At 49.6% G+C, this 22077-nt stretch overlaps 1 protein-coding gene across 1 annotated transcript in view; it reads right to left on the bottom strand.

The window, feature by feature from the left end:
* Positions 1–17273, bottom strand: part of LOC142776551 (uncharacterized) — a 56582-nt gene extending 39309 nt beyond the window's left edge. Inside the window, exon 1 of the mRNA XM_075880417.1 lies at positions 17137–17273. Within this exon, the coding sequence (XP_075736532.1) occupies positions 17137–17267 (131 nt within the window). The 5' untranslated portion in view covers positions 17268–17273. The remainder of the gene's footprint in view (positions 1–17136) is intronic.
* Positions 17274–22077: the final 4804 nt, after the last annotated feature.

Here is a 22077-nt window from a genome sequence, read left to right as displayed (position 1 = left end):
GGTCAGCGTCTCCGAGACCCATTTCAAGAACCGATAAGTGCACTGCAATACCACCAAATTGAGTTTCTAAACATGATTGTGGATTGGTTGGACCACTGGCAGAGCTTGAAGCATGATGCTGGCCAGTTAACTCGCGAAACGCACATGACACTGCGACATACCTCACATGCCCTTGTTGAGGTGTCAACGTATTGCATTGAAGAACTTCGGTTCAAATACGTTTTGCTAGGGAAATTTCAAACCGACAGTTTGGAAGACAGGTTTGGCAGGTACAGGCAGCTGTCTGGTGCCCAATACCACGTTTCGATACGTCAGGTTTATGAATCCGAGCAGAAGCTGAGACTTCAGAAGCTACTTGATCTTCCCAACTTGGATACCATTGCACCTTGCATTCCTACCACTGATTTGAAATTCCTTGTTAAGCAGTTTGATGTTGCAGTGATGGACGATGATGTGAAGGAGAAGGAGAAAATGCTACCAGCTATTACATGTGTAGCAGGACATTGTGCATATGCTGCAGTTAGGAAACTTGCCTGCTCTTCCTGCCAGGAAAACTTGACTGTTGAGAATCGGACCATTGAACTGGATGATGATGTGCTGATAGCTAATGCAACGCGTGGTGGACTGAAATTTCCACAAGCGGTAGTTGTGAATGCCGTGCTCACAATGGAAATTGTGCTTGACAAGCTGAGAAGTCCGAAGTACGCATCACAATTTTTTGCTTGCGCAAAACAAAAAGAAGTTCTTGTAAGCCTCGCGACTTCCCTTGTTGAGTGCAATGAAGACTTGGATTTCTGCGATGGTGGCCACTCATCTGAACTTGTCTTAAACTATGTTCTCAGTGCTGCTGCCAATACGCTGCTGAATAATTTGTGCAAAGTTCAAAATAACAAGCTGAATGAAAGCAAGGCTGCAAAGCGTAACAAAGTTGAAAATAAAGGAACTGAAAGCAAGGCTCAGTACTCTTCAAGCATAACCTCTTTCTTATGAATTCTTCTGCCTATTTGGATTTTGATGTATCACGAATAAATATGTCTCACAACGAAAATTTAAGTCTCTTTTAAACTGCACGAAACGGCTGTGCATGCTGTTAAAAATTTCACGAGTGCCTGATGAATTATTTCAAGCCAGCGTTTAGTTAAAACATACTGAAAATATTCCTTAATGCAAGTATTCTGTGCACTCCGAAACCGCGAAAATAATAATAATAATGTAGGGAAAATGACATTTCGGAAAGAAAAAGCGTAGCATTGGGTGAAGCCGACTTTTAGGCTGATCTCACTGCGGTGACGTCACGCAGCCCTGCACAGGCCTTCTCTAGTTCTAGGTGGTGTTGGCATAGCTCGCCCGCGCGCGGAGTGGTAGACGAGCGCGTCTGCATGGCTGGCCCGCAGCGCCAGCTCCTAGCAGCGGCCGCAGGCAGGAACTAGGCCTCTTGCGAAGGCCGTAAAAGCGCCAGCGCCGCTCGCTCTCTAGCCCGGCCGTGCCCGTACGAAGGCGCAGCAAGAAAGCTCGAGCACGCCGACCGATTCCCGTTGACGGCAGGCGTGCGACAGGTTTGCCGGCTGCTCTGCGGGGGGTCCAGGTGAAGAGCGCGGACGTGGCGTGCGATGATCTGCCGCGCCACATCGAAACTGTGTACGAAGTTCGTTGCGGGTGTGGAGGGGTCGTGGGCGTCCTTTGCTAGCGCGTCGGCTGCCTCGTTGCCGCGCACTTCGACGTGCGAGGGCACCCACTGGAAGGACACAGCACACCCACTTCGCACGATCACAGTAAACTTGCGCGTGAGACGCTGCGCGATCAAAGGGCCATTTTCACCCTTCGCGAGGGTGAGGAGCGCCGCCCGAGAGTCGCAGAAGACGACGGCCGATGGCGGCCGCCCCTCGGCCAGCTGATCGGCCGCTAAGTTCAATGCCGCGAGCTCCGCGGTCGTCGATGTCGCCGGGAGCGGAAGACGGCACTTCTTCTCGTCTCGGAGCACCGGAATGACGCTTGCAGCAGCAGCCGAGCCGTCTCCTTCACCGAGCCGTCCGTGTACAGATAGAGGTGGCCGGAGTACCGCTCTTCGATCATGGCGCAGGTTTCCTGTGGTAGGGCAGCCCGAGGTGTGTGCCCCTTGCTGCGCATACCTGGAACCCTGATCGAAATAGGCAGCCGGGAGTCCCAGTGAGGAGGAATAGGCAGGAGTCCTGCGAAAAGGGCTCCGGAGATAAGGCTGGCGTACTGCAGCGCGCTGCGGCCCATACCAGTGTCGGGCAGCGACAGGAGCCGATGGGCCAGCGCCTTGCCTCCTCCCGTCATGTCCATGCGCTCCACGTGACGCAGAGCACAAGCATTGGCTCTGAGCGAGAGGGGAAACTGATTCGTTTAGGCATAAGTCATGTCCACTGGTGACATTCGAGGCAATTCAAAGAGGCGGCGGATGATGTCGCGATGTGCCGTCTCGAGTGTCTCCCATTGAGTCGCACGCAGAGTGACTAAGGAGAACGCGTAGAGTGCCCTGGCTTCGGCGACGGCGTTGTACATTGTTGCGGCTCGGGGTGCTGAGTCGTATCCCACCTCTGCCAACCAGTTGTTGCGGGTCGGAAGGAATGTCGCTGGAGGATACGAAAACAAATCCCGGTCTCTTGTGGTAGCGTGGTGTAGCTTCGGGTTGAGGAAACGAACGCTGACAAAATGGGGATACGAAAAACAAACAGGTTTATGGCACTATTTACACTTATTTACAGCATGGTAGGTTAGGAGTTCACAAACCACGAACGTGGTGGTTAAACCGTTACATGGTTCAGAGCCTTCACAAACTACGAACGTGGAGGTTGAACCTTTACATAGTTCAGAGCCTTCACAAACTACGAACGTGGTGGTTGAACCTTTACATGGTTCAGAGCGACGTCCTGCACTCTGCAGCGTCCTTATAAGCCCTGTCGGGCTCCTCCTTCTTGATGGGAACACCAATCACACACACACAACAGGTCAGGGGTACGAGCATGCACGGCGCACGTGAACATCCAATTTTGAGTCGAGATCACTGCACTGAAAGGTGGCGTTAGTGGAGCTCTTGCTCGTCGTGTGTGTCGCTGGTCGAGGGGTCCCAAGCTTCAGACAGCAGACATCAAACGGTCCGCCAATCTGTCCGCTCAATTAGCAGGGCACTTTGTGGCGGCGGTCGCCGTTTCTTCAAAGGAAGACGCTGTCTTTGTTGTCCTCTCTGGAACGGCTTACAGCTTCGTGGCGACACGACGTCTCATCTTCCGGCTAGCAGGGACAATACCTGGCGGGCATAGGCAGCCGACCAGTCGGCTACCTCTTAAAGGATTAAAAGAGCGCCGCTCCCCCGTCATCTCTGGACACTGGTTCCGAGAAAACTGGGTTCTAGGCGTGGGAACGCTGCCCGGCTACGCTTCTCAGCGACAGCATGGCGCCTACTGATGGCGGTCATAACAGCTTCCCCCTCGCCAGATGAGTCACGGAGGGCAGCAGTCAACACTGCTGCTCGCACGGACGACGAAAGGGTCAGTAGTTGAATGCCAGGAACTGGCCTTCGCTTGTGGCATGGTCCAGGTAATTGCCGAATCTTCGACAACATCTCTGATACTCGACCACATGTACAAGCAAGCACTCGGCCCCCTTCGAACAAACCAAGCCAAAAGAGGGATGGCAAACCAATTTTAATTACTAGCTTTAACAAAAGCTCACACTCAAAACTCTCAGGACTCACTTGAGCAGAGAAAGCAGACGTGCTACCTTACAAATTCACATAATAAGATGCACGAAAAAAACTAAAATATCAATTTTGATACATCAAGAGCGCCCCAGAATGGCTTAGAAAGAGCGGCTGAGCGCGTCAGTGTTTCCATTCAATTTGCCCTTTATTTACGTAATGTCAAAATGACATTTTTGAAGAATCAAGCTCCGCCTCACAAGGCGACTGTTCTTTGATGTCATGGTTTGCAGCCAAGTAAGGAGACACTGGTCTGTCTCTACTTTAAATTTAGCCCCTTTGAGATAACACTGCCACTGATGAATGCCCTACACAAGGCAAGCGCACTCCTTTCCTGAAGCACAGTACGTTATCTCCTGTAGCCCAATTTCTGGCTCAAGTAAAGCGCAGCTTTGCTTGTTACCACTGTCGTCCTGATATAAAACAGCAGGCTCCCTTTCATCGCTGACCACTTTCATCGGTTCTGTCCCGCTGAGAGCATCAGTCAGGAACTCGGATTCAGTGAGCACTAATTTTGTCCGAACGTCCGTCTTTGTTTACGGCCGCCCTTAATTGTCTACCATTGAGACATAAAGCTCACCAGCCTCCCGAAAGCTTAACCTAAGCTGTGACCTAACGGTCTACCTCAACGGTTAGGGAAAGCTTCATGATCTTCTCATGGTCACTCGATTAATCCTTCTTCAAAGAAGGCAACAACAAAAAAGTAACAAACACTGCCTTTTAGCAGGTTTGTTCGGTTAGTTACCTGCCTTTGCTAACGCCTTTGATAAAAAAATAACACTGAGTTCTTCTGAGCGCTTTCAATTATACTCATTCTTACGGCGCTGCAAAATTCACGGCACTACTAACCAAACGCTTAAGCCTTCACAGATGATCTAAACATTCATCCTTACATTACGTTGCAACACACCGTGTACAACACAAAAATAATGCTAAGTGCAATACTCATCAAATGCACCTCACAATAATGCACAGGGTTTCGCTAAAACTGTGCACCAATGGTTCTCAATTCTCATAACGCGCAACAACTCCACTGTGTTGCGCCAAGCTTAACCATTTTACGAAATCATCTGGTCTATGTTAATATCTTCTTGCTTAAATGCCATTTCACGCCACATCCACATGACAGTAAAGGCATACGATATTAAACTGAACCTTTGAAACACTAAAAAAAAACAGAATAATTTTTTAGTTTTTACCTTCTCGGTATATTCGTACAAATGATTAACGGACTTAAATTTTCAGCCTTTAGTTCGGTGGTTTTCCTTTTCAAAAATTTCCTCCGCATCATGTAACTTACAAAATTGAAAAGACTTGAACACACATCTTGGCGTACACCTGAGTAACAATATTTAACATGCCTGTGCAAAAGTTACTGGAACTGACCGTTCCCCCTTTCTCAACTAGATTCTTTTGAATCGCGCACGATGGGGTCGCGGTCCCGGCGGTTTTCCATCAGGCCTGAGGCTACTAAACACACGAACGTTAGGCTGTGTTTTGCCGTCACGCCTCATTCTGCACTTCGGCCGGCTTTCTTCGGTAATGTGAAAGGGGTACGAGAAGTAGGGGGGAAGCCTGTGCCATTTTTCTTTTGTGTTCTTCCCTATGCGGTATTTAGCCACTCTGCCCTTTCGACTCTGACCCTTCGGCAAAGGCCGCTTTCCCGAAGTTGTCGAAATGAACCGCACGCTGCGTTGGGGTGGCGTACCTCGTTTCCTCCCTCTACACCTGGCTCGCCGCTTGTGCTTCCCTGAACGCCACCATTGACGTTTCTTGAAACGGATGAACGGCTTACCCCTACGCCTTTCTCTTGACAAGGTGGGACCTGTCGTAGGCTTACGCAGGGAAGAACGCTTCCGCTTCTTTCTTTTTCTGCGATGTTCGAAAATAACCTCGATAATAAGGCTGCACTGCTGAAGCATGGCGTTCTTGCTCTCACCGGCCACTGCGCTATCCATGCCTACATTTGACGATGTCGAAACGTCCTTTTGAGGCATGAAGAAGGTTTGCCTCTTACTGGGCCCATTAGGGCTGCTGGCACCTTCCTCATCCACGCAAAGAGCGTCTTTCGACATCGTCCCCACCTCCAGACCGGCCACGGCCTCGTTCTCAGCATACTCTACCTTGATGGATTCTAGAATACGCGGGCCCTTCTCTGGCACGATCTCTGTTTCTAGCGCTTCATGACGCGCCTCACTTTCAGACTCCGGTGCGAGTCTTTCTTTCTTTTTGCTAACAGAAGTTCCGAATCTTCTGATCAGCTCTGCTTTGATAACTTTATAGCTGTGCGCGTGCTGCTCACTGAGTCGCACAACAACATCCGCTGCCTCGCAGGCCAGAACCGTGTGTAGCCTCTGAGACCAGGTGTCTCGCTCACACTTCAGTTGACTACACTTTCGTTCAAAGAGTCTAAGATACAGGCCCATATCCCATGATACCTCATATGGCTGCATGTACCGAGACATCTCGAACTCTGCCTCATTTTTGAGAAGTACTCTTTGCTGGAGTCCCAGCCTCTTACTCAATTCGTTATCTTGTTTGAAAAACTTTCTCTTTAGCCCTTCTCTTTCGTCTCCACTCTTTCCTTCCATCTGAGCTGCTCTTAGTTTTCTTTCGATGATGAGGTCCCATTCTTCACTTAGTTCCTCATCATCAGCCCCCAAATCATTAATCGCTTGAATGATTATGGGTTTCCGTGCCAAACCCTTTGTATCGATCCCCAATTCCTCACACAACAGCAACAAGTCTGACTTCTGCAGCTCCCGTAAGTCCATGATCGTACCGAGTGCTTGCTACTTCCAAAACAACTTTCCGAAATGGCGAAACTGAGTCTTTCGGCAAAGTTAACTACCAGTTCTAAAATTTAATCCTCTTTTAGAACCTGGTTCACTCAAAAGAAAAGCCAAGCACTCACCCATACATGATCCATGTCTCGAGCCAGCTGCTTCTCTTGGGCCGACTGTTGTTGTCACTTGTAGCTTCTTATCCGACCGCTGCCACCACTCGTTGCGGATTCCACCGCTTATCACCCGTTGTTGCGAATCCCGGGGTGCTGAGTTGTATCCCCCCTCTGCCAAACAGTTGTTGCGGGTCGGAAGGAATGTCGCTGGAGGATACGAAAACAAAACCCGGTCTCTTGTGGTAGCGTGGTGTAGCTTCGGGTTGAGGAAACGAACGCTGACAAAATGGGGATACGAAAAACAAACAGGTTTGTGGCACTATTTACACTTATTTACAGCATGGTAGGTTAGGAGTTCACAAACCACGAACGTGGTGGTTAAACCGTGACATGGTTCAGAGCCTTCACAAACTACGAACGTGGTGGTTGAACCTTTACATGGTTCAGAGCCTTCACAAACTACGAACGTGGTGGTTGAACCTTTACATGGTTCAGAGCGACGTCCTGCACTCTGCAGCGTCCTTATAAGCCCTGTCGGGCTCCTCCTTCTTGATGGGAACACCAATCACACACACACAACAGGTGAGGGGTACGAGCATGCACGGCGCACGTGAACATCCAATTTTGAGTCGAGATCACTGCACTGAAAGGTGGCGTTAGAGGAGCTCTTGCTCGTCGTGTGTGTCGCTGGTCGAGGGGTCCCAAGCTTCAGACAGCAGACATCAAACGGTCCGCCAATCTGTCCGCTCAATTAGCAGGGCACTTTGTGGTGGCGGTCGCCGTTTCTTCAAAGGAAGACGCTGTCTTTGTTGTCCTCTCTGGAACGGCTTACAGCTTCGTGGCGACACGACGTCTCATCCTCCGGCTAGCAGGGACAATACCTGGCGGGCATAGGCAGCCGACCAGTCGGCTACCTGTTAGAGGATTAAAAGAGCGCCGCTCCCCGTCATCTCTGGACGTTGGTTCCGAGAAAACTTGGTTCTAGGCGTGGGAACGCTGCCCGGCTACGCTTCTCAGCGACAGCATGGCGCCTACTGATCGCGGTCATAACAACATCCTCAGGGTGATGTCAGGTGAACAGCCTTTGCCCCGCACGAGGAGAGACGATGCCGCTCCTGCGACAGGTTAGCCGGTGGCTGGCAACAGCTGGCTTCCAGCTCCGACGGTGATCTAGCGTGATGCCGAGGTATCGCAGCGATCGTCGCCACGGCAGAACGCGTCCCCGGAACGTGAGGCGGCCATCTTCGTATCGCCCCCTTGGGTTGGGGTGGACGAGAAGCGCTTTGGTCTTGGCAGTGAAGAGCTGAAGCCCAATGCTCATGATGAAAGCATCCACGGCCTCGAGAGAGCGCTTTATGCTCTGTCACACCTGAATGCCGCACGAAGTTGGTTCACTCGCAAAGAGGGCGACGTCATCCGCATAGATGGCAATGCGCACCGCGTACTGCAAGTCACGTGGGATGTAGTCCACGATGTGCCCAAAGGCGAGATTGAACAGCATGGGGCCCAAAATTCTGCCCTGCGGGACCCTAGCAGTGGACGGGCGAGGCGCGCTGAGGTCGCCAGCATTGCGCACACGGAAGGTTCTGCCACCGAGTAACTCTTCACGTACCCGAGAAGCCTGTCACACACACCCATTGCACGTAGAGCGTCCAAAACAGCCACATGAGGCAGGCAGTCGAAGGCACTCTTGATGTCGAGGAGAACCAAATATCCGGCTTCACCGCGGAGCTTTGCATCCTCCAGCGTGGTGATCTGACATCAACCGATCCGCGGTTGATCGGTGGCAGCGGAAGCCGCTCTGTCCGTCCACCAGGAAGTTTAGGGCCGCAGCTATCCATTCAAGGCGCTTGAGAGCCATGGCCTCCATCACCTTCCCAGCAGCTGACGTAAGTGAAACCGGCCTGTAGGAGGTCGGTTCCGACGTGGGCTGCCATTCTTGCGTACCGGAACGACGATCGCCTCCTTCCACGTCGCCGGAAACGCGCCAGAGCACCAGACGCTGTTTTATCCCTCGAGCAGACAAAGAAGTTGGCTTTCGTAGCGGTTTTGCAGCATCTGGTACCTGATGCCGTCACTGCCAGGCGCAGAATTGTTCCTCCGCGTAGCAAGGACGTGACGCAGCTCGCCGATGGTGAAGTCCTCCGTACAAAGGGCCTCTATCTGCCGCACAATCTCCGACGTGGGAAAAAAGCGCTCAGGAGCAAACAGTTCAGGCCGGTGATGCGCTGGCAGAGGGGGGAGCTGCACTGCGTCAGGAATAAGCACCGGGGCGTGCAAGGTGTCCGCGAGTAGTTCCGTCAGCTGGGTCGTGGTTAGGTGCAGGGTGATAGCGATGCAGAGGACCGGAGGTTGCGGGACCCACGGTCGCAACCCGAACACCCGCCAGGCGCGCCGGTTGTAGCGCTGCTGTTCGAAGGAGCGGCAGAGGCTGCACCAGCTTTCGGCGCAGCGATGGTGGGCGTAGAGCCTGCACACCGCGTCGATGCGGTTGTAGATCATCCAATCCTCCGCCCTCCCGGAGCGTTCAGCCCAGCGTTAAGCCTGACGGCAAGCAGCCCGGAGATTAAGCTGTTTGATATTCGGCACCGGCGTGTTGGCAGAAACATGGCACTTCACTGTAGCCTCGCGCGCGCACTCGGCAATGTGTGTAAACACGTCGCCCGCGACTGGCACTGAAGCACACAGTTCGCGAAACCGAGAGAAGTTCATCACCGAGTAGGCGCGTGTCTGATCAGGCTGGGCGCAGAGGGGCTCGAGGCAGATAGGGTAGTGATCCGACCCCTCCGTGTAGGGGCTTCGGGACCACCGGTAGCGGCAGTCTTCCGTCACGAAGGAGAGGTCGATCGCACTAGCAGCCGAACCGCGCCTCAGGAAGGTGTTCCTGCCATCGTTCAGGAGATGGAGACCGGCGGCGCGGGACGCATCCAACACTTTCCAGCCCGGATTGTTCACCCCCGCACTTCCCCACGCCGTGTGGTGACAGTTGAAATCACCGCACGCAACTGCCAAGGCACCAAGGTGGTCCACCAGTCGCACGATAAACTCGGGGTCCCAGAGTCGAGGGTAGCGCACGTAAACACTAGCTATTGCCGTGTCTGTCGCACCAACGCGCACTCGCACAGCAATGTACTCGACGCCAGGACACAGGATACCGGCGATGTCAACTGATGACTGGGGCAGTCGCGCACGCACATAAATAGACGCGCGTGAAGATCCCGGCAAATGCAACAGTTGCGTGCAGTGGGGGCTGACACAGTCGGCACGTTGACACTCGGTTGCGCTGTGATAAGCCACGTAGCCGGGGATATTGAACTCCCCAGCATGAACGTGCGTTTCCTGAAGAGCCAGGACACCGAGTTCGCGCTGGGGAAGTGAGCGCACAAGCTCACGGTGACGGCGGTGGAGAGAACGGGTGTTCCACTGCAGTATCCGCGGCCGTGGCTTCTTCGACGCACTATCCATGGTGTGAGATCTCGATGTGCGCGCAAAGCTGCGATGCAATAGTCGCGCGTCGTCGTGCTGCACACCGTCGTCTCCAGGAGTGCGCGAAGAGCCGCGGCCAGTGCTGTCATCACTGTATCCCTTGCGTCCTTTTGGGGAGGGGGAGGGGGGGGCGTGTAGGCTGTGTGGCCACTGTTGCCGGTGCTGCGAGGGCGTTGCCCTTCAGGACATCGTGGAAAGAGCAGCCAGACCGTGTGGTAGCCGTTGCTGTCGCTGAAGCCTCCCGTTTAGACGCAGCTTTCGCTTGCTGGATGGCTTCGCGACGCGTCAGTTTACCGCCAGAGGAGGCGAGGAGAAAGGCGGCCTTTCGTTGCAGCTGCCAAGACGCGCACCATGGTTCGTTCGCTGGGTGAGATCCCTTGCAGTTAATACAGCGGGGTCTTTCTGAGGTGCAGGGACCCTCGGCGTGGTTCGCGCCGCAACGGAGGCAGCGCCTGCCGCGGGAGCACGTTGCTGTGGCGTGCCCAAACACACCGCAGCACGCACACTGTAGTGGACGCGGGAGGAGCGCCAAAACCGGCCTCCGCTTTTTAAAAAGCGAAATCTCAGCTGGCACCATGGTTCTCTCAAAGGTAATGACCAGTGTGGTGCCGCGCCGCGCACACGAAAGAGTCCCAACGGATAAGGCAATGTTCGAGGCAACGACTTCGAGGGGAATGCTTTCGTCCTCCCCAAACACCTCCCCAACACGCGAGTTCAGAACGAGCACCTTTGCTTTTACTCGGACATCTACGATGGTGCTTATCTGAAGAGAACCGACGTCGGATTTGGGGGTGGTGTCGACAGCGACGAGGTTGCAGCGATGATTCACCCGCACCAGTTGTGTGGCTAGGAAACCGGCGAGGATAGCAGCGATTGCGTCCCTCGACCAGCGAGAAAGTGTGATTTATGGCCGAGCGGTCTAGAAATGATCGTCCGGCCGATCGGGTCAACGGTGTGCTCCGGTGGTATTTGGCGAAGAGGGGCGTTGACCTCCGCTACCACCTGAGAGGAAACCGGGCGTGGTGCTGTTTCCTGCTTTTTGTTGACTTCCCCCTTTTTTCCCCTTGTGTTTGGCAAGGAGGGGACGATCGGCGCGCAGAGAGGTATGTTGCCGGGCGCCTCTGTGGTGGGAAGAGGAGGAAAGCTTGCAGAGCCGGCTTGGGGGAAGGAGGAGACTCCAGCGGTTTTAGCAGACGACGTGCTGCTGGTCTCCTCCGAGCGAGGGAGGAGGAAGGGGCCTCCTTGTCCAGCAGGCTGCTCCTCGGCTACGTCACTCGGAGTGGCCGAAGGGAGGACAGCAGGGATACTGGTTCTGCTGAGAGTGGGGGCTTGCTCCTGAGAAAGGGAAACACTTGGAGCCGCTGGCGCGCGGCCTGCCTCGACCAGGCACTGTGCCCTGCTCCCGACCGGGCTGCAGAAATTAGGTGCCTTTCTCCTCTTCTAACCACTACCACCACCACCCCAAACGAGCCAGCCGCCGCTTGCATCCCCCGGGGGAATCGGGGACCGAAATTTGAGCACTTGTTTGTGTGTCAAGGCTGTTTTAGATAATGTACCCGTTTCAATATATATAAGTGGTTATATCAGAAGAATAGAAAAGAAATGTGCCGACCCGTAACTGTCTCTTCTTACGAGGACACCTCAACAGGTCAGCAGAGGAATGGGATATGGGGAATAAAAGATATAGGGAAAAAGAAGGAGGGATAACAAGAATAGAAGGAAAATAGACGGAGAAGAAGCCAGCCAACGAGAGGAAAAAAGAAGGAGATAGGAAAGTGGGGATCCGGTCGAAGCAGTCCAAGGGCGGGGTGCCACAATGCGAGAGCTGCACGGCTTCAGGAGACCGCGGAGGGCGAACTAGTCGGCGGGAGCTACGCTGAAGTCGGAGATTTACGTAACATTGCTCCGCCGCGGTGGTCTAGTGGCTAAGGTACTCGGCTGCTGACCCGAAGGTCGCGGGATGGAATCCCGGCAGCGGCGGTTGCATTTCCGATGGAGGCGGAAATGCTGTAGGCCCGTGTTTTAAGATTTAGGCGCACGTTAAAGATCACCAGGTAGTCAAAATTTCTGGAGCTTTCCAGTACGGCGTCTCTCATGATCATATGGTAGTTTTGGGACGTTAAACCACACATATCAACCAAGTAACTTTCTAAAACTCTTTCCCGAACGCAACACTACCAAACAAGCAGCGCACTTCGAGAGACGTGAGACAGGAGGTGCCGTCGCCGAAGACACCGCAGCGTCGAGACTGGCGCTAAAGACAAGGCGCTCCACGGCACTTAGCCACCAACCGCACAGCGTACACAAACGGCGCAGACTGAGATTGCCAGCCGCATGATATTCAATGTATTCGGCGGCATCTTCGACAAGCGAGCCGATCCACATGCGCGGCGCGATTGGCAGTTATTTTTCGAAGCGTCAAATATCATTTTCTGACTGCTAGTTCTGCTTGGGGTTTTCGTTCAACTTAAAACGCCTGTTCCTGAGCTAACACGGCATCGCAATGATCTTTTTGCGACCTCCTATCGCTTGTTTAGACAACTGCCGCTACATAACAACGTCAGAACCATTAGCGTTTCTCAATTCCTGAGCAAGACCACTGACTCTGTGTGCCTCGCCGTGTTTCTCTGTGTGGCATATCTACTCACCCATATGAGTGCACACTGATATTCATACTCACGGCGACACAAACTTATGAGTGCTCACTGGCATTTTACTCACTACTGCTCACACTAAGTACGCACTCATGTTTATACTAGCGCCTACTTGCCCTCATGACTGCTCACTAACGTTCATACTCATGACTAGTTACACTCATGAGGGCTCACTCGCATTCATACTCACGTCTACTCGCTCTCATGTGTGCTCCATCAAGTTCACACTCACGTCCACTCAGACTCATGAGTAATCACTCATGTTCGTACTCACAAGCACTCACCCTTATGAGTTCTCACTCACGTAGATAATCACTCCTACTCACACTCATCAGTTCTTACTCACATCCAATCACACCCGTGAGTCATTTCTACACACTCTCACGAGTACTCACTCATACTCACACTCACTACGTTCAAATGAGTGTGAGTGTGGCGAGTTATGGCTCCAGCGTGCGCATGAAAAAATGAATACATGTTTCTATTGCCGACAACGTGCAACATCGATTGAGTGCGTGGCTCCTTTCGCAGTGCATATAGAACATTCGGTATTTTAACGCATGAAAGAAACCTTACCTCGGCGTACACCATCGTACGCATACGGCAATGTCGGGGACGTCGGAAATATATTTCGCGTTCGGGCGTCTTTGTTGTCTATCATCTGCTCCACATCATAAAAGTGTTTATCGAAGTTTTCTTCTTTGATTACGTGTGCTTTTCGACGTGCCTGTCCAGCTGGCAGACATTTTCGAAGTGGTATACTGCGTGACGTTGCACGAAGTGCGAGGCGAGAGCTCTGCACGTGGGCGGAGGGGAGCGACGGTGCGGCGGTATAGCTGTGCGTCACCGCTGCCCGCTTTTGCTCACGTCATTTGCGCCACAGCCGAAGGCCCGAGAGCCGCGAAGTATGTGCGGCGCGCTCTCAGCCACAGCCGCGCCGTAGTGGCGGCGCACCGCAGTTTATCGCATTTTTACACGAGTGCGGAAAGAGGGCATAATTACATCACTCCACATTTTTACCGCATGTATAAAATTTTTTAGAGCAGCACTTGCCGTGTTTTGACTGCTTCCTTCTGTCCGTTTTTACATTCAGTGCCAATAACGGGCTGTAAAAGAGCTTCTGCTGATAATAAAGCGAATGCGTCGTTTTCTCTCTGTGTTTCTCGTTTTTTCTTTGCGCTCTTCGTGACGCTGGAGTGCTGATCCACGTGGAATCAGTTGGACACATATATTTACTCTCGAATGGTTCGTATAGGAGGAATGTAACTTGTGAATTGTCTTCAACCCTGCTTTGTCATGCGTCAACCTCGCGCTGCTGCTTATCTCGCAGGATCATCGCACAAGGTGAACTTTTGCTTCTCGGCCTTTTGCGAGTTTCCAATTGATCAAGCGGAAATGACAAGAATGTTGCTGACAAGCTCAAAATTATGATAGGCACAAAGTTTAGCGCCCGCATTGCACACGTGCTTAAGGAAGACATAAGTGTCGAAGAGATATGGCCTGTAAGAATAGTAGTGAAGGGAATGTAGTGTAGTGGAGTGGAGAATGCATTCAGAGGAATAGGCGCCGGATCATTTCCTTCTCTCAACGCACGTATTCTTTACAGCGAAGACGATGCAGCTCTCCAGAAAAAAAGCCAGCCCGATTTGGTGGTTTTTGTATATGTCTTGATTGTGGGAAAAAAACTGTTTGAGACTCTGTACAGGCCTTTATCATCCCATTCATGTTCCGCATTAGGTTTGAATCAGACTTTTGTACGCTCCATGTATACTGTTTTCGCGAGTAAAATGTCGCGAGTGCTAGCGAGAAACACTGCTGAAGCATGGATGAAACAAGCTGCTCATCTCCGTTGCAAGAAGATTGCATGCGACGACATCACTTCTCGTGCCATGCTTGCCATTGATTCTTTCTCAACCGTATAGGAAGCCTCAGTAAAAGTTGTTGGGCTAGTTCATGCATCTTTTATGAAAATGATATGTTATTGCGCATGTGTGGCGTGATAGATAGATTGCAGCGGTTTCGCAAGAATAAAGTTGTGTGTCGACTCTCTTTCCTTTTGCTTTTTCTTCCGGCGTTAGTTTGCGTCGCCTAATTTTCTTGAAAGGAAGCCTTGTCTGTTTTCGGTGGATGAAGGAGTATTAAGAGACACTGAAGTAGAAGACTTTGTGGCTCGGTCGGCAACTGCGAACTTTGAAGATAAGGGCGCGGTCGCGATTTGTGGCCTACGCGCTTTTTCAGCGGTCATCAGGAAACGGCTCGTGTACCCTTCTACGTGCTCTGATATCACTTCACGAACACTGCTGGTTCCTGGAGCAGCCGTATTCTCGCACATCGGCGTTTTGGAGATTCACGAGATCGGAATATAAAAACTTAGCTACAGCTTTAGTTAATGATTTGATTGTTACGTGGAGTTTAACGTCACAAAAGCACAATATGATTATGAGAGACGCTGTATATAGTGAAGGGCTCCGGAAATTTCGACCACTTGAGGTTCTTTAACGTGCACCCGGATCTTAGCATACGGGCATACAGCGTTTTCGTCTCCAAGGAAAATGCAGCCGCCGCAGCTGGAGTTCGATCTCGCGACCTGCGTGTCAGCAGCCGAGTACCTTAGCCAGTTGACCACCGCGGCGGGGCAGGCTTAGGTCATTATGAGGCTGCGTGCTTTCATCGCACGCCTGATGCAAAATGTAAAATCATCGAAACGTTGTCTGAGCAAAAGGCTGTTCAAGCGACCTCGAACTTGACGTGTTCGCCTCAGAGACTTGAGATCCATACTGTTCTGAATTTGAAAAGTTGATAACACTTCAGTGTGGGACAATTTAGCCTCATCTTTTCACAAGTTTGAACGTTGTAGTGAGTTTCCCTGTGTGGATACACTACCAAAGAAGTTTTCTGACGTGCGTAAATACGTAATATTGTATGTGCTTAAATTGTATTCAATGGAACCCAATAAAACTCGGGCACAATAATGAAAGAATTATTCTCACTCATCGCTTAAAGCGACTGAACAAAAATAATTATTCCAAATGCAACGACAATGCTTCTTTATTTATTTGCAGCGAAATGTAATTAAAAGCATAGTGAAAGTGGCTGAGAGCTACTCTTCCGCCTTGCAGCGGCTGCATTTCTGAAAAAATACATCCAGATTATAGAGGTTGAATAGTCCTGCAACCTTTAGTTTTGATGACCAATCCTCTTCAAACCCTTAAGATATTGGAAATACCTTTATAGTTACTTCCAATTTGGTTTTTCCTACCAATAACATTACCACATTTTCCGCATGCAGCAAACTACCTGTTTTTCTTATTATTGAATTAAGCTTCTTTGGAGTACACAATCATATAGCAATTTCGAGGTTACGAAACACTCTGGTCGAGACGGTGTTCCAAAATGTTTCTAAAGTTATATTCGGAATGGTGCGCTAATGATCTTGCCACCATCATCTTCGCAAGTCTTCAGCTGTGAAACTTAGCAATTTTCGTGCCGATGTTTAAGTCCGGAAACAAGCAAATACTGACTTATAGGCCAACATGTTTGCTTTCTATTAGCTCTAAACGTTTAGAGCATATCTTCAACAACTACATTAGATAACATCTAAATGCGCACAGTATATATACTTTCCCGATCATAGCACGACTTTCATGCTGGCTATTCAATTGTTACAGAGTTGCTTCAATTTACCATCGACATCACTTCTTCTGATAACGAGCGGAAGAGAGATTGATGCTGTAAGGTCTTTAACATGATTAAAGCTGTGTTTCTAATCGTTGCATGCGCAAAAACACGTAATATTAAGCTCTATGGGTGTTTCATACGCAGTACTTGCACTTAGTTGCGCAGCAAACTGTACAAAACAGTCGTGCCTTGTACCACTCAAACCTGCGTCAACCGGTGGCGCTGCGTGTCCGCAAAAATGCAGAGTCTGACGTCTATGGAGTGGAGCGGAAGAAAACGTGCGACCTATATTCCCAGTTCTGCCGGCAATGGCGCTCCAGGTCCAGAGTTTTCGCGCCACTAAGTGTTGCTTAGAGTGGCTCTTGGCAGATCACACAAGAATATGTAAGTACATATATACTCTCTTTGTTCCCCCATTACGACATTTACTTTCATTTTATTACGACATATATGCTATTTTTCAGTCCGCCAAGCAATTCTGAGTAGACGCGCCATCTGGCAGCCGTAACTCACAGCTTTAGGTTGAGGCTATCTCACATATCGGCTTTCATTTAGGCTATATCAGTATTCATTGTTCTGACATCTGGATCAGCCATAATGTAATTTCTGTATGTCCTTGGAAAACATAACGAAACTGAAGTTATTTTTGAGCTTCATCAGACTATAGCTCCATGAAAACACTCCTACACAACGCTTACCATGCATCGTTATGCAAGATGACTGGTGGCTCTTGCAAACCCTCACGGCTTGTGCTGGGCAGTGCTTCGTTATTGCCGCTGCTGCTGGTGGACGCTGAAAGTGGAAAAGTGCTGCTCCCGCTTCCACTCATGTCTGGACAATCTGCAATCACAGCGAATTTGCTATTTTACGACCGCATTTCATGAAGCTATATACTTAGGCACCAGAGAAACTTTTGGGGCACGAAGTCTAAGCTCACTGATACAGCTTAAGGAACACAACCGCACTATCAGCTCATGCACTTCTTTTTCTACAGGTAGACATTCAGTTTAAGCGAAATACAATTGAAGGCGATTCGTATTTTTTTCTTCATGGTGGATTACCTGAGAAAAATAAAACCAGTATTTTTTATGTCTAAATATATTGTGATGCAATGTGAATATACAGCAATGCAAAGTGCGATGGAAAGGGTGCCAATAGGTCAACAAGGCTCACATTACATACACTGAATGCACCAGCGGTGAGGAGGAAAAGCGGAAACTGCCTAAAGGCCCTAACTAATTTTTATTCCTCCTGTTTTTGTGGCGCAAGAAAAAATCTTTCTCAGAAGTGAATAAGCCATCGCACTGCAAAGCCATTACTACTTTCGTTTGAAGGACAATGAGCGAATCTAGCTTTTGCCAGGCAGGCTTATGTTTGGTAAAACAAAACTAAAGCAGCCCTGAATGTTCGGATTTCTCGCCACTCAATTTTAAGAAAATACAAATTAACTGAAAGGCCGAAAACTTCTCTTTTTGTTTAGATATCTAAATGTTCCATATATATTATATAGCTTGATCAGACCAACTTAGTGGTTCCTTCGCAGGCACCAATGTAGTAGCGTTGACATGCACGACAACGAGCCACTGAAAAGAGAATGTGGCCTTTTCCGACGGCTCATGCCCGCGTCGACGGAATCGGTGAGCTCACGGCTGTGGCGCTGACTGGAGCTGCACGTTCTGCTCTGCATCGACGATATGCCCCAGTCGCCCTTCAACTTATGCCCCAGAGAAACCGACACTCACCTGTCAAGTGGCGACGAGCTAGCACAAAGAGCCGAAATGGTACCTTTGTACAACATGACATCTGTAGAGTTAGGTGCAGGGAAGATGGTGTTACTTTGGATAACCGTGGTACGTCGCTACCAAAGAACAACTTTCCTCCTTGCACCCATGGAACAGGAAAGTGCAGTCATTGCGGCGCAGAAACTACCATGCCAAAGCACGAAGGTCAGGTCTCGCAGCCAGGCCAACCTCAAAAGTATGCTTCATTGGGCGAGTACGTGTCTGCCTAGCACGTTAGCATGAGCAAGCACGGCTTACACTGAAGCCCAAAACAGCGGCAGCGTAATCTGCTTCTAAGCGTGTGACGACTTTCTCCGCTGAGCCAGTGGCGACCTCCGGAGTCATCATTGCTGGACTTCCGAAGCTCGTCACTGGGTGGTCGAGGTCGACCGCCGCGCCACAGCCAATGTCGCCCCCCACAATGTTTGGCAGTAAGGCAAGGAAGGTCACTTCGCAACGGAGCCCTGCAATGACCAACCCGACAAAGCCAGTGCCGCCCCCCAGAAAGATAGGCAGCATGGCAAGGCAACTCGCGGCGCACGCAAGAGAGACGACCGCGGCACACGCAGCGCCACCTGCCAGAGACAATTTGGGTTCATGGACGCCGCAGTCACGGCCGAGTGTAAGGATTACAGTCACTAGGGCTCGGCCACAGGCGCGTAATCGGCGAGAGAAAGAGGGCAAAGAGGGGCAAAATAAGAACAGCCGGCCAACGGCACAGGCGTTGTCTCTTGGTTCTGTCTGATTAAGTAGAATATATATATATATATTAACAGACAGAACCAAAAGACAACACCCTTGACGTTGGCTGGCTGTTCGAAAGAATATATATATATATATATATATATATATATATATATATATATATATATATATATATATATATATATATATGCACTTGCGTAAATTCTCTTTTTCTTGTCCTATCACGCATGTTCGTTTCTCACGTGCTTTTAACAATCGGTCATCAGCCAGTAACAGTGCTATAGTACGCCAATGGTTCCCTTACATTACATCATCGTCGCATGTGTGCATCAGTCTGACAAAGGCTGGTACCGTGGCCAAAATGACAGTCTTTCCCGGAACAATTTTTCCTCCGTACATAATATAATCTTTTAAACAATACCTCTATATATACCGCTTAACAAGAAGAAATTATGCAGAAAAACAGCATATGATAGAACAATACTCACCAGGGCATACGTCCGCCCACGTCCTTCGACAGCTTCCTTCACACTGGTAGCGTACGTTCTCGCCGCACCGCTCGACGACGTGCCCGCCAGAGCGCCGCCGTAACCAGAGCCCGCCGGGCGCCGGCGTGACTCTTGCGTCGCGGAGGAAAAGGTGTCAGGTGGGATCCGGTGAGACAGAGCAATGCCTGCTAGGGCTAGTCGGTTCAGGCTTATAAGAGGAGAACAACTGCGCGAAAGTCAGACGGGATGTGCGAGATGTATACGAGGCACCCCAACAACGTTGAAATACAACCAAGTTTATTATTGGCATCTGGCACATCTGTGTCATCAAAAAGAAAATAACCTGTACGGTAAAAAAAATCTTCAAAGAGTATAAGATAATAGGGTTCTCCTTCGAAAGTTCTATTTATTTTAGGATAGTTACAGATGGCATGCTTAGGCAGCTAGTCTCGATAAGCTTTATTTCTTCTGATTGAATTATTTTTTTAGTCATACTATAAGTGTATTTTATTCTTGCTATTACCGTTGTTTCAGAAAAGATTGGTCCGCAACTATAACCCCTGCAATGAAGGCGCGATGGGCACTAAGAGATGTATTTATGTTGTAGTAATGCTTTTTTAGTCGATTATCAAGACATGTTACTGTTTGCCCTTTATATTTCCTTGAACAGAACAATGAAATTGAATAAACGACACCTTCAGGGCAGTTCGAAAATCCATTTACGTGCTCCATGGAACATTCCTGTGGCTGGCATCCTGTTTTGTTTACTTTATAACACGTTAGGGATAATTTTTGGGGGGCAAAGAACATATGACTCTCACATTAGCATGTTTTCCTATCTTTTTTTAAAAGTTAGGCGCTATAACTGCTGGCTTTAAAATATTACAAATGTTTTTTTTCTGTTCTGTATATTTCCGTTATCTTTCACTCACACGTTCAGAAAGCCTTTACCCTTGTGAGAAGTGGTTCCCCTATGGACACTCACACATGCTTTGGATACCCTACTGCTTGAAGATGGTCTGTCTGTTTGGTAAAGCTAGCTGTCCCTAGTGAAAACATGGTTTGTTTAAAACGTTCGTGAAGCAGGTGAATGCAATGGACCTTTTAACGAGCTTTGAATGAGCCGAGTCAAAACGATTAAGTGGCTTTATTAGGGCGTGGCGCTAGCACGCCCTGCATATGTGAGCTTCACAAAACAAAGTCTAATATCTGAAACCTTTATGGCGCTTTCCACTGGAAATTGGAAGGTTGTTACAATTATTTTTAAACTCTCTCGAATTTATAGCACTTGAAACATTTAACGATCCTGGCCTCTTTCGTCCATGTCAAAAATATTATTAAACTTTGTCATTGTCACAAAATATTTTTGTAGTTCTTGACATTTAGATAACCGGCTTATATTACCACGTTGTTTGAGGGCAGGAAGAACGTTGTTTAGTAGATATTCAAGTGATGAGTGTCATCCTTTTTTTTTTTCCTGAAATGGCATTTGACGTTTCTCAACGAGAAGGTAGTTGGCCTTTCGAGTCCACTACCTTCTCGTAGGGCCTTCAGGATATCGACAAAATAAATGGCATGCCCTACGTAAGGACATGCCGAGATGGTCAGGAAAGCAAGATATCAAGAAGACCAGCAGGCCTTGTTCAGCCGATCGAACCACCTCGCAAACCGTTCCAGAAAATTTGGATGGACCTACTGAGGTCATTTGAAACGTCGAGGTGGGAAATAAATGGATCTTCGTAGCAAACGAGCCGACCTTGGTGCAGCGCCAACTACCCGCAGACCTGTGGCGTCACCGAATGTCTAAATAAGGTCATAGCCTACATGCTGGCAATGGTTGTTAACGTCTAACACAAGACGTGGGATGCCATCTTTCCGTGCGTGAGCTGTGGATACGACTCTGCTGTCCAAGTTATGACGCAGATGATGCCATGCAATTTGGTCAATGGAAGAAGCCCGGTGACCACCTTTGACGCCATGCCACCAACATTACCGAGAAAGAAACTCTCGACATCACTGTCTACCTTTTCCGCGTTGACTATATAAGACAACGCGCCTGTCTGAGCATCAACACAGCGACCGCTAGGCGACTGCGGGGGAGGGGGGGGGGGTCTCGACGCCAATAAGTCGACATGGGTTTAGGGCAAAACTTCTCAAGTAATAATTCGGGACTCGGGCCATTAGAAGTGCTTGAAAATCTCGGCGTTCTAGACTACGAGGTAGTGATGCAGAACTATGGATGGCGCTTTCAATGCTATCGATAATTCTATATTATCGAAATATTCATTGCGCTATTAATCGTACGATTTATGATACTGCAGTTAGTGTAAAATCATCCGCTTGAACTTGTTCTAGCATAAACTTGGTTCCCGGGGAGTGGGAAGCAAGAGAAGCAGACTGAAAGAGAAGAAAGTTGACATGCTTGCACTCCTTCGCCTGAATTCCTGACTGCACTTGTCTACTAGGTTCTATAATTCAGGATTACAGGACACGAGACTCTTACGTTTCACGGTACTGTGCGACTTCAATTTTCGATTGACTTTTCAAATTTCAAAGTTAAGATATCAAAAACAGGTTTGTTATTTGTAAACTTTATGTTGTTCCTTTTGAATGTGAAATTAGAAATGAACAAACAGCCAAACCCACCTACAACAATAGTCAGCGG

Source organism: Rhipicephalus microplus, chromosome X (assembly GCF_043290135.1).
Source record: "Rhipicephalus microplus isolate Deutch F79 chromosome X, USDA_Rmic, whole genome shotgun sequence".
Taxonomy (NCBI): Eukaryota; Metazoa; Arthropoda; class Arachnida; order Ixodida; family Ixodidae; genus Rhipicephalus; species Rhipicephalus microplus.
Note: the sequence above shows the minus strand (reverse complement) of the source record. Positions and strands in the feature narration are given on the sequence as shown.